The 13,718-nt window shown below is 43.4% G+C and overlaps 1 protein-coding gene across 2 annotated transcripts in view; it reads right to left on the minus strand.

Annotated features, from left to right (window-relative positions):
• Positions 1 to 12,815, minus strand: part of LOC144719430 (solute carrier family 15 member 4-like) — a 28,297-nt gene extending 15,482 nt beyond the window's left edge. Inside the window, exons 1-4 of one of the 2 annotated variants that reach the window (XM_078595330.1) lie at positions 11,483 to 12,806; positions 10,815 to 11,110; positions 8,056 to 8,176; positions 6,758 to 6,856 (exon numbers count right to left, since the gene is read on the minus strand). In XM_078595330.1, the coding sequence (XP_078451456.1) occupies positions 6,758 to 6,856; positions 8,056 to 8,176; positions 10,815 to 11,110; positions 11,483 to 12,034 (1,068 nt within the window). In that variant the 5' untranslated portion in view covers positions 12,035 to 12,806. Of the gene's footprint in view, positions 1 to 6,757; positions 6,857 to 8,055; positions 8,177 to 10,814; positions 11,111 to 11,482 lie in introns of both variants that reach the window. The other variant, XM_078595331.1, reaches the window with a different exon arrangement.
• Between the last annotated feature and the right edge of the window lie 903 nt (positions 12,816 to 13,718).

Genomic DNA, 13,718 nt, shown 5'->3' on the forward strand with positions numbered 1-13,718 from the left:
AATTACTATTATAGGGTCGGTAGATAATAAAATTATAGCGATTACACACTATTATTGTAGCGCGGGGGGGGGGGGGGGGGGAATGGCACCCGTACCCAGCCTCAGCTGGGTGGGCAATTTAGGCGAGGCCGGAGGCTCTGCACGGTACTAGGCCTCGACACCCACCACGCGACTCTGAGGTAAATTCATCAAAGTTTCACGTCCTCTTCACTCCCCCCCCCCCCCCACAACAATGTGTGCAATTACTATTATAGGGTCGGTAGATAATAAAATTATAGCGATTACACAGTATTATTGTAGCGCGGGGGGGGGGGGGTAACGGCCCCGGTACCCAGCCTCAGCCGAATGGGCAATCTAGGCGAGGCCGGAGGCTCTGCACGGTACTAGGCCTCGACACCCCACCCGTGTCAAGCCACGACTTTGTGGTATAAACTCGATATACCCAGCGTTGCCCGGGGGGAAAATACATTTAAAATCTTATGAAAACTTTCAAACATTACATACCAATGAAAAAACAACTGTGTAATTACTTTTAAACCCGACGCGCCAAGAATCGATTCTCTGAATCGCGCAATGGAATCGAAGGTTGTAGATTCCTTTAGATTCGGACGATTCCCGTTTACTATAAGTTGGTTAAAGTCGATATAAACTGCTACGAACGGGAAATATCCGGCGTTGACCGGGGCAAAAATGTAATTAAAAACTCCTGACAAAATTAAAAAATTAAATAACAATGAAAATAAAACTCTATCATTCAAAATGTAAACCCCCAACATGCCACGAATCGATTCTTTGAATCGCACAAAGGACTAATCGAAGGTTGTAAATTACTTTAGGATCGCGCTTCCTGTTTAATATAAGTTGCTTATAGAGTTGATATAAACTGCTACGAATGGGAAATATCCGGCGTTGACTGGGGCAAAAATATAATGGTGAGGCCGGTTGTGAGTGGCGATTGTGAGTGGTGATTAGTGAGTGGTGAGGGGAGGTTGAGTGGTGAGGGTGAGTGGTGAGGGTGAGTGGTGAGGGTGAGTGGTGAGGGTGAGTGGTGATTGGTGAGGGTGTGATTGGTGAGGATGAGTGGTGAGGGAGAGTGGTGAGGGAGAGTGGTGAGGGTGAATGGTGAGGGTGAGTGTTGAGGGTGAGTGGTGATTGGTGAGGGTGTGATTGGTGAGGATGAGTGGTGAGGGAGAGTGGTGAGGGAGAGTGGTGAGGGAGAGTGGTGAGGGTGAATGGTGAGGGTGAGTGGTGAGTGGTGAGTGGTGAGGGTGAGTGGTGAGTGGTGATTGGTGAGGGTGTGATTGGTGAGGATGAGTGGTGAGGGAGAGTGGTGAGGGTGAATGGTGAGGGTGAGTGGTGAGTGGTGAGGGTGTGTATATATGTAAGGTTATTAAGAAATATATTTTTCACCCGGGCAACGCCGGGTACTACTGCTAGTTGTTATATAAAAAAACACGTGTCTCTGAATAGCTCTCTTCATACGCTACAGCAATTTTACTGGAGCAGTTACACCTGATGACGGAGGCTTGTGTTGTTTCCGAAACGTCGTGAGTTAATTTATTTAAATTTTTTACCTTTACCGAAAACCCCAAGGAGTATGTTATGTAACACCATATTTTTCGTGAAGGTATTAAAGTACTGAAAATACTGCAGGGGAATAAACACGTTAATGCTTAGAAAAGTCCAAGCCGTATCTCAGATTTGCAAAAATTATTGGAGCCAAGTAATTTATTTGCGACATTCTCGACGAAAATTTAAATTCCATCGTGCCGAGCTGCATAAAATGAACTTTTTAAACTATCAATACAAAAGGCCACTATGCAACCTCAGACGTCCATCACCTGACGGTGTTTAATTGAATGTCACATTGCTTAAATGTAACGTTAAAGAATCCTCTCAGTTATCAGGAATAATGAATTGAGGCCCTTTAAGGGAGTGACAGGAGATCTCAGCAGACGGGAACAAAGTCGCCCATCCACAGGTTCAAATTAAAAACACGAGCTCCGGCTTCATCCCGTTTAATCACATTGGTGTTACGTGTCCTTGGGTTTATATGCGACTTGTTACCAATTAATTCATCACCAATACACACTCCTCGTCTCGCAGGGCCTATAGATGCACATTGGCTTGAGTTATGCACGCACACCTGTTCCATTAGTCTGTACTGTCCAATAAGTCACGTTAACTCAATCCCTGACCGAGGCACTTGTCAACGTCTTGGCATGTCAGTGTTTCCTCCGAAGAGAGAATGTGAAGCAGACAGCCAATTTGGCAGCTGCGTCGTGCCGTACTGCCACAGTCAGGGCGAGATCTATAATTAGGAAGCCAGAGGACATTGCTCCACACGAAGGTTTTTACAACAACATTGCAAAGATTCCAACTTTGTACGGCACATATTTACATATTTTAAAAAAATGTATCTTTAAGTCTAACACGAAATATACATTTGAATATCTGCTGAGGGAGATGCACGCAAATTCCTGGTATTATGAGACGGGTAAATATTCCATCATTAACATATATCATAATATTATTCACTTTCATATGTTTTTCTGTTAATCTGTGCACTTTGGCACTTTATGACACAAAGGAAGAAATTGAAGGTAAACGTGTTTTCAGAACTGTATCGTGTTGGGTTAATTTTAAATAATTCATCTTCTTGGTTCTTTCGGTAAAGTCACGTAGAAGGGAAGTAATAAAATAATAAAAATAAAACATAATAATATTATGTTTTATTTTTATTATTTTATTATTTTATTACTTCCCTTCTACGTGACTTTACCGAAAGAACCAAGAAGATGAATCCCTGCAGTCACGAAAGCTTTAAATCGAAATTTAAATAATTCGTTTACATTTAGCTCATACACGTACTCAAAACATATTTTCTGGGATTTTTTCAGGCGTCTGTAGTGTAAATGAATTTAATTCATGATAATACATTCACAGACTTGATATAATGCATTACATATTTCGCTTTATCTGTTATTCATATGCCTGGGGAGTGTTTTTTTACCTTCATCTGAAGCTCTGTAATGACCCCAATGTGGTTTCACCCCCCCCCCCCGACATTTTCTTTAACCATCAATATAAATTTCAGCTTGGTCTCAATTCTAATTCTGTTGAGCATTTTTTTATGCTATCCTTTTTGTGTTTTTCTTTTCCCAATCTATTCCAATTGTGCTAACGGTTTCGTGTCATGAAATGAAGGATCCAAATCTGCCATAATAGTGGGACCCCCCACCCCACCCCCCATGCGATTGAGAATGACTGCGGAAGAGATGTTTCACAGGGCTTCTGAAGAAAATGATTTGTGTTGTTTTTTCCCCCTTTATACCAGGTGGAGAACCTACGACTCCTGTGGGCCTAGCATGGTCCACGACTTGCTTTCACATGGTTTCCGGCCCACATAAGGTCGACCACGATTGCCAGATGTTAACTTCCTCTCCTGGTATAGAGGAGGTCGTTCGTTCGATCCCGACCCTGACGCCCGCTGTATATTTGGGGTTTGCGTGTTCTCCCCGTGGTGGCGTGGAATTTTTCTCCAGGTCCTCCGGTTTTTCCCTCCACATTTAGAATCAACATGTATTTAGAGTATTTGGCTGCTATAGATTTCCACACAATAAGCCACTTCGTTAAGATATCATTTTTGGCCATGTCGCTTCTGAAAAAGAGCTATACAGTATAGCTCAGTGGGCTTTACTTGGTAAAAGAAAAAATATTAAAAGTGAAATAGTTAAAAACGGCTCGCAAATGATCTTTTGTCCATTACTGCAAACAACTCAACTGGCTGTGTGTCTACTTGGGAACTGCAGCCCCGTTCATCAGCATGTCCATGAGAAGCAGGCACAGGAATCGCATGAGTGCGGTAAAGGTGAACCAAAATAATTTTTATAATTTTTATTGAATAAAAATTAAGGTGTGTTTGTTCATGTTTGGTTGACCGCCAAAGGTACAATAATTAAAAGTCCTATTCGGCCCTCAGCAAGGGAAATGTGCCCCAGCCCAGCAATACACAGTAAGCGTTTCACTTACAATACCCGACTATGAGATTGGCATATTACGGTCAAACAGTTTTTTTTTTCTCAGGAGGTGACATTTTTGCCAAATTAAGTGTAAAGCCAGATTTATAATGAATGTTTTTTTAGCAGTCACTGATCAAAGAGCTGAGACCATCAACTTGCCTCATTTGAGAACCCGGTCTAATCACGGGGCGCGATTAATTCCTGTGTGGTTATTCAGTTTTAGTAGTTATTCAGTTTTAGTGGTTATTCAGTTTTAGTGGTTATTCAGTTTTAGTGGAGGCAACATTCCTTCATAACAACACAGTAGTTTAATTGTGACCTGCAAATTAGATTATATTATTTATTAATAGATCAAACTGTAAGCCATGCAAACAATTCAAATCTACTGTATGTTATAATCAATGTGTAGTGTTCCCCTGAAAAAAGGAAACATTTTTGTTGGTTAAAATATTCAGACAGTTTAAAATATTACACACATGTGACCACTTCCCTATATATTTAACGAGATGGGAAATGTTGTCACATCTGTGCCAGTTTATACAAATATTCGTGCGGGACAAGACAATCGTGAAATATACATGTTCCAGTTCCTTTATGTGATTTTAAAAAGAGCTGTCATGATGCCTCAAGAATTGGGTGCCAAATCTTTATAAGTCGTAAAAAAAACGTCATATAAATCTGGTTACTTGTCTGCAGATGCCCTATGAATATTTGAAACCAAGCCAAATACTGTTGCATTACACACAATTCAGGAATATTTTCCGGCAGTATAGTAACCGGAATGTAACTTCTCCATATACTAGAGTGAGGCCTTAGTGCATAAAGTATTATATAAATCACGATGCGTTTCCTGTTACTGAGAATACGCATTAGATAAAACGCGTCATATGATTAAACCGCCCATGCCCGTGCCGGCCCTCCTTCTTCCCCAATAATCCATTATTATTTTGAATTTTCAGTCGGATTATATAACGATTTGAACAACATTTTAATGAATGTAGCCATTTACATAGCTGACGACGCAAGCACTGTATGACTCAGCAGTGCTTACCGACATCTGAGAAACGCCAAACACAGATCCGTGCCAAAAGCAGCAGCCTTGGTATGCTTGATGAAAAGACAAAGGTGCAGCCCTGCAATTGCTTTCTCACACCACTTCTGGCAGAAGGAACTCCACTCGAGGCAGCTCTAGATGGTATTTTTGGGCTATTATTCCACGCTGGCCAGACTAATTGGACGAAGTGGGAGTACCCACACGATGCCCCACCACACGCAGCCTGCCGATCCATCGTGGTATATCTTCAGCCAATTGGGCGTAAAGAAACTGAGGGGAAATTGACTTTCCCATTGTTTCAACTGCCACACACACACACGTATGTAAGTACGTTTAACTTCTTTCGCGCCGTGCGTACGTAGCCAACCGTGCTAATCGGAGGTGCCGATCGAACCACAACCACTCGATCGAACCAACGACCTGAGAGATTGGCAAACCCAGTGTGCTGACTATTAGATGAGAGCAGCATCTAACGAGGAGTGGTAGAGGGAATGTAAATCTGCCCAGCAGTAAAACTCTTCTTGTTGGCACCACCAAAGCCACACCCAATTTAGTGGCAGCGCCATGGAACAACATCGGCTTGTAAATAGCAAGCCGTCTAATAAATTAGACGGCTTGTATTTTTTAGTTGGGAACTTTTGGCAAAACGTTCTCGTTCGCCGATCATTTTCCCCTGAAGCAGCTGTCGACACCGCAATTGGCGAAATGTGACCCAAGCCTCACACCGTATTTCTCAGTCATGGAGTAAAATAATCACGTACCGCTGTTATGAATGAAATACAGTGTATAATTCTAAATGTATGCGCTGTTAAGAAATAAATAAAATGTCTTACCATACGTCTAAATTACTTATTTCATCAAATACATGTTTGTCTGTGCCTGCCATTCTATGCCACATCGGTCTGTACTGGTGTATACATTGTGTTATTTACCTCCGGCAAGCCAAGTCGTGCTGCTAGTATTGTAAAATATTATACTGTTCTCATGTTATAACTTTATTTTCCCCATATTATACTTTAAAATTACTGATATTATATGTACAACATACACCTGCTTTAATAAAAATTGTCATTTATCCTGTGCATTTTGGAGATTGTATCCGCATGAGTGCAAGTTGTTATTTTGGCATTGGTGTTTCAAACACCCTATCTAATGCACACAGCAAACACCCGTTAAAATCCAACCGATAAGAGAACACAAGAACACTTGGATAGAGCTTGTCATGGCTTCTTCACAATTGTCTGTGGTATTGATTACTTTTTTTTTGTTAGCCTATGCCACTCAAAAAAGTAAAAAAAAAATCTATACTCTAATCAACTGAAAACAGTTTTATTACTACAGCCACACTTAGAGAGCTTTTCAGAAAGTGATTTGCCCGACACCCCGCTGATGTTTCTGAGTTAGACGTGAGTGTGAGCCGTTTCAGTTGATTGTCGGCTATATGTGCTTGATTAAGCTTCCCCCTATCTGGCAAGGCAATTTCCTCTCAAATTGCACCGTTGCAAGATGCTGTTAAAACGTATCCAGTGCACTTCTTGATGCACTGCCGTTGCTCTGAGCAAAGCGAGAGAAATTACTGCAAACATTTTCTGTTCACCTTCAGAAATTGAAGATCCCACCACCCCCCGATTTAAACTTGAATTACTTCGCTAGAGCATCGTACATATGCACCCGTACCTACCACGTGCGATGGTGAACTAGAGCAGTTGCCAGAAGAGGTGGTATTGAAGATTTTTGGGATCTGCAAATGGAGGCTCTGGAGCTGGTATGTTGTCTGCATCTGAGTAGAAAGAACATGGGAGGTTACGGAGACAATATACGTGAACAAAACTGCTTTGGAAATATTAATATATAAAGCCACAACCTTGATAATTGTTTTTTTTTACCCTTTTATCTGGCAACAAAATTGACACCTTTTTTACAAGGAGTCATGTTTGCATAGACCACAATACCTGCAGTCGGAATGCAAACAAAAAACATAACCCATGTGAGACTAGGCTCTAAGGAAAGCTGTCTCGGGTGTGGACCAATCAACTTCAAGGACAGTGCATACATTATCAGAGTTATGTTTTTGTTTGCATTATGACTGCAGGTATTGTGGTCTATGCAAACATGACTCCTCGTAAAAAAAGATGTCAGTTTTGTTGCCAGATAAAAGGGTAAAAAAAACAATTATCATATTTTTTACTGGCAAATGAGGTACCAATGGAGCCACAACCTTCTTCAATAAATCGTTATTACCAAACAGTTACAACGTTGGCGGTTCAGTGAACCTGCACTGATGCCACTGCTGGTGGAAGGGCCTCCACAAAAGAGACATCCGCAGAGCCCCCTAGAGAAGCTATTTGGCCTACTCTTCCACAATGGTCAGACATCTCGGAAGGCGTGGGAATAGTCAACACATTATATTCCACTACGTACAACCTTGCTGATCGACTCACTGTGGCGATCCTATTCGAACTACTGGGCGGACAGAGGTGAGGTCATTCGAGACACTTGCTCATTGCCTACACTTTTGCGGCAGGAGATCGAACCGGTGACCATTGGTTTGTAAGTCCAGCATGCTAACCATCACACCAATGCAACATCCTGATTAATATCGTATGGTAAATCAATCATATTTGCATTGATCAGTGATTTAACAATGACACTAACATTCAAAAATAAAGGCTGAGATGAACAGTTTACTCATGCCCAACTGAATGTTTATGTAATTATAAAACGTTAAGTCTACGTTGAATTTCCATCATTTGTTCAGATAACGTAAATACACATTCTCCTGTGGATTACCTAATTATGATTATAAAAAGATCCCTTTCGCATTGGTAAACATGTTGGAACGTATTTTTTCGGTTATCTTCGAGGAAATGTTTTTGCCTCTGTAACATGAAATAACAAAATCAAATGTTGAATGATGACATTCGCAATGACAACTCTGTTGTGCGTGGGCCATGCAGTGTGCGACATTGTGAGACGCACCTGAAAGTACACCATCCAATAGGGTATCATGGCTGTGAACACCAGAATTATACGACCCAGGCTCTTGACATCGTTCTCAGACACATCGGGTACATCTTCAATTGAATTATTCCTCTGATCCCTTGCATGATAAGACATGGAAAGTAAAACAAAATACACGCATACATACATAATATATACTTACATATGCAATTCAGTCTTGATTTACAATTGAAAAGAATACAATTCTCAAACCTGAACTGCAGTACTGTATTGCCGTATAACACATTCCTGCGGAGGGAGCTGGTAGGAACGTTGGGTTGCTCGGTCAATGGCCAGGGTCAACGGCGGCGTGGTGTATTCCGCAAATATGGCCGACTGTGAGGGCGGGCACAAGCCGGCGTGAGTAGGTTAAACGTTGAGTTTTATAAGGGCACCACGGGGTGATCAGCCCCTCCCTGCCCAGCCCCACCCCTCCCACCCCACCCAGCCCCACCCTCCCCACCCAGCCCCTCCCCACCAGCCCCTCCCTCCCCACCCAGCCCCACCCTCCCCACCCAGCCCCTCCCCACCCTCCCCACCTAGCCCCTCCCCACCCTCCCCTCCCCACCCAGCCCCACCCTCCCCACCCAGCCCCTCCCTGCACGACGGATGGACGGACACAATAATCCCCTGTGGGTTGGTGTAACCAGGAGGTTCCTACCAGTATAAACAATGACTCGGTATGTTTCCTGATTCCTACACGAGGTAATTACTCGTGGGATTTAATTACAAACCATTACTTGGCTAAACGAACTGATATAATGAGCATTATCTAAAACTCCAACCCACGTTGCACTATGGCTATTGGGCAGATTGTACCAGGCGTTCTGGAAGAATCTTTGTCCATGGAAAAATCTATCCAATTTCAACAAAAGTTCAACCATGACCTATTTAGCTCTGCCGACACCATTCGCCACTTGTATCATACACGTCTTACATTGTACAGACCACTCTCGTTAAGATACTCTTTCTGGCACTTTCCAAAAGCATGGACCCTTTATATAGAGGAAGTAACCAAAAAGCATTCGCGTTGATATACAGTACCAAGTAATTCTGTTCAATTGCTTGATAAAACTAATATTTTTATTTTCTTAACAAAACTTATAACTTTGTTACCAGCACATTATTTAACTAATTTATGTTCGCATAGTACGGTCTGAGACAAAAACCAACCCGAAGAATAGTGTTAATAAGTCAATGATATCTTCTCAAAAATATGCATCGAGGCGGTTCTGGGTCCTTCCGCTTACAGCATTGAGCCAGTGGTGCGAACTCAACGTGTCTATGGCAAGGGCGAGTACATCCAAAGGACTTCCCCACAAAAGTCGAAATTATTTCAGTCACCCCGGAGGAAGGATGATGAGCGGAGTAAACTGACAAACCAGGCTTTTTTTTTAACCAACAACCTTCCTATCGTGAGCCACTCGCTCCCCCGCTGAGACACCGTTGGATCAGCTGTCTCGATGTAAATGCCGAGGCACTCACGGATTCAAATCAGACCGATTTGAATGTTCATTCACAGTGATGTATGTAAAAGTCGGCATTTAACCTTGTGATGGTAATGCAGCTGTAAACACAATTTATTGACCAGGCTCTGTTATCCTTAATTCAAAACTGGATTAACTGGTCTGGAATAAATGTTTCACAAATTCGCCACTACTCAAATTTTCCTGGCAGTGATGATCATCTTCATCATCACCAGCCATTATCAATCCACTGCTGGATCAAAGTCTTCCCAGACCAACAAAAGAACACTGTTTAAATTGCAATAAATAACCTTTAACGATAATTTGTTTATATTTTTTTATTGAGGCTAGGTCGTGCGAACTTGGTGAAACAGACGATGGGAGCTGGATTCCAATACTGAGCATTGGCATGAGACGAAGCAGACATAGGAGTGTTGTGACCTGCCCCGTGGTGGTCGAACAGAGTGTGGACGAGGCTTAAAGTCAGTCTGGTAAGACAACGAGTCCTCAACATGCGTGGGTCGAGGAATCAAAGAGTGAAGTTTACTGGATTAGGGCTGAATGATTTGGGGGAAATATCTAATTGCGCTTTTTCTGACAGATATTGTGAGTGCGATTTGATTTGCGATAAAAACAAAATTAAGTCAAGCTTCAGTTCAGTATTCACTGTGTAATAGATTTAAAAGATGTGATGGAGCATTATTACCACATGATACCATCAAAATATGAACTGCTCTATATATTCTAATGCAAGGATGATAACTTAAAATATATGAATGGCTTCCAACGTGTATTATTAAAATGTTTTCATTGAAATAGAACAATCAAACATAGAACAATTGTTAAGTTAAATAAATAAAGTTATTATAACAAAATAAAATAAAACAATTCCAAAAAGAAGTAATAAAAGGACTTTTAAAATCGCAAAGAATCACAGCCTTTGCGATTTGCTCACCACATTGTTTGAAATTGCGATTTGAAATCGATTCATCGTTCAGCCCTACACTGGATCATCAGTCGCTAAGGCGGTAAGCGTTAGAAGAGTGATAAGGAGGTGAGTGAGGAACCGCCACTTGTGGGGTGGCTGAAGTGAATCGGTGAGTGCTGGATCATCAATCAAATTGTAAAACGGCTATCAGGTGTACGCGTGCTGAACTTCGTGCGCACCGCACGCAGCCAACCGTTGCTCATCGGAGGTGCAGCAGGCGGACGGGAGGGGGGGGGGACTTAAGAACTAAACACAAAAAGCAATTCTAAAGAAATGAGTTTTACCTGTGAACATCAGAAGAGCGTCGTCGCCTTCTGCTAAAGCAGGAGAGGCACATCAGCTTGCAGATGTAAGGCACGGCGCTGGGGTGGGGCTGTGTGGTGATGTACTTTGGGCTGCAGGCAACAAATATGAGCAAGGAGAGGCAGAGCGCTCCAATGGCCATGTTGTAGCCAATCAAAAAACTAACGTTCTGTTGGATGTAACCGATAAGACCCAGAGACACGATCGCCCCCACGTTGATGCACCAGTAGAACAAGTTGAAGTAACGCTGCAAGGTCTCGGCGCCTCTGTCTCTGATCTACACGCAGCACACAAACACACACAACAACAACAACGGGTGTCTTACAACTCCGGAAAATACGGTACGACTCAAGGTTTTCTGATCAGGCACTCTTCTTATCCGCCAACGCACACGAAGCATCGACCCCACCCCGAGACTCAACTCAACCTGTTCGAGATGCGCGCCACGCCGAGACGCGTTTTTTTTGGTTATTTTACAAACACAAATACGCGACACATTCCGTCATCCGTCGATAAAAAAACACTTTCCCCTTCTCCACGAAAAAAACAAACAACAACCAAACCAACCAACCAAACAACAACAGACGCACGCAAAAAAAAATCCCTATCGATATAACAACACCACCACCACCGCCAACACCAACCACACCTGATCTGCCCCGAACGACGTGATGTTGGCTTTGACGGATGCCACCCCGAGGGCCATGATCACGACGCCCGCGTAGATCACCGCGCTGCAGTAGGGCGCCGGCAACTCGGGGCATCCCGGCCGCCACCCGCCGTCGGCACACGACGCGTTCACGATGGGGACCCCCTCGCGCGCGCCGCAGATGGCCCTCCTGGACCCGTGCGCGCTCAGCAGGGGGAACGAGATGGCACCGATGAGATAGATCACGAGGCTGACCACCACGGTCCTCAGGCGGCCCAGGTATGCGTCCGCCAGCCAGCCGCCCAGCGGGGAGGCCAGGTAGGTGATGCCCATGAGGATGAAGAGGTTCTGAGCGGCTTGCACTCCGTCCCAGTCCATGGAGTCGTTGAGGAAGAGCACCAGGTTGCCCGTGATCGCGAAGAAAGCGATGCGTTCCAGGGTCTCGGCGCAGAGGAGAGCGGCGCACGCGATCCTCCTGCCCTCGAAGCCGCTCTCCGGCAGCTGCTGCCTGCGGGTCAGTAACGGCGTCTGCTCGTTCGATCTCATGGCCATGACGGTGCCCTACGACGCTGACTCGAGGGCCTCGTCGTGATTTGAACGAACGTTGTTGGCTCGAGTTGTTGTGTGGCCGGCGAGACGCGCTCGGGCTGAAGGTGGAACCGGCAGCGGTGGGTTCGACTCGTAGCTGTCCCTTCTTCGTGGATACGTGATGGACAGATGGATGTATGATGACCTTAAATCAGTTCACGGTGGTGTGATCCTCCTGCATGTTGTGGCGACGCGTAGACACGAGCTAGTGAGTGTGTGCGAACTTTCGTGACAAACGCGACGATTTAAAAAAATATATAATTAAAACTTCCCTCGACCACGCATTGTGTGTCCCACTTTTGGTTCTGCTTTTGTGAAGCCGTCGTGGGTTGCTTTCGTAGGCGGCGGAAAATCCCCCGGCTATGGAAACAGCAGCATATTGCTGTATAAATAAAAATACCGGATCGACGAGAATAAACGTACGGTCGATGGAACGGGTGTCTTGTCGTATGACACTTCAAGTTCGTGTCTCAGGTTCGGCGTGAATTGGAGTCGGTGGGGCATTTGTGCGGCGTTAATTCACCCCAAGCAACAGCGCACACAACACGAACACTCGGTACGGTAACAGCTTGGATGTCTTTTTCTTGCCACAACTTCCTCCGCTGATGCACTTTGGAGTCGTTAAACTGGTCCGACTGTAAAAAACAAACCCTGCCCACCCCCGTTTTGCGCAGAGCAGTAGTCGCCTCTTGACATCTTGCTTTCGCAATTATTGAGTCGCGTCTCCTTCCTTCTTGGCTTTGTTTTCTTACTATTCTTGGTTCTTTCGGTAAAATCACGTAGAAGGGAAATAATAAAATAATAAAAATAAAACATAATAAAATAATTCTCACGACGTTTCGGCCACAACGCAAGCAGCCGTCCTGCGTTGTGGCCGAAACGTCGTGAGAATTATTTTATTATGTTTTTATTTTTATTATTTTATTATTTCCCTTCTACGTGATGACTTTACCGAAAGAACCAAGAAGATGAATCCCTGCAGTCACGAAAGCTTTAAATCGAAACATAAAAATGTATTATTTTTATTATTTCCCTTCTACGTGACTTTACCGAAACAACCAAGAAGATGAATCCCTGCAGTCACGAAAGCTTTAAATCGAAACATAAAAATGTATTATTTTTATTATTTCCCTTCTACGTGACTTTACCGAAAGAACCAAGAAGATGAATCCCTGCAGTCACGAAAACTTTAAATCGAAATTTTATAATGTTTTCTTTTTATTATTTTATTATTTCCCTTCTACGTGACTTTACCGAAAAATAATAAAATAATATAACAATATATTTTATTATGTTTTATTTTTATTATTTTATTATTTCCCTTCTACGTGATGACTTTACCGAAAGAACCAAGAAGATGAATCCCTGCAGTCACGAAAGAAGCTTTAAATCGAAATGTTTTCTTACTTTTGAGAAAGTCGCGAGACGTCTCGCATCGTGGCCGCAACGTGTAGCAAAAGACAAAAAACACCCACGCGTTCAATCAGTTGATCTCCATGCGAATGAGTCATCCTTTGGCCAAGCGTAGTCTTATTCTACTACTGTATGGTCAAGGCATGACTCTTCCCCGTGATGAACAACAACTCAGAACGTCGAATTCACGTCCACATCTACGGCTTCTGTGTACGTGTTACGGTGTTATTGACAT

The sequence above is a fragment of the Lampetra planeri genome, chromosome 6 (genome assembly GCF_965212315.1).
Source record: "Lampetra planeri chromosome 6, kcLamPlan1.2.h2, whole genome shotgun sequence".
Taxonomy (NCBI): domain Eukaryota; kingdom Metazoa; phylum Chordata; class Hyperoartia; order Petromyzontiformes; family Petromyzontidae; genus Lampetra; species Lampetra planeri.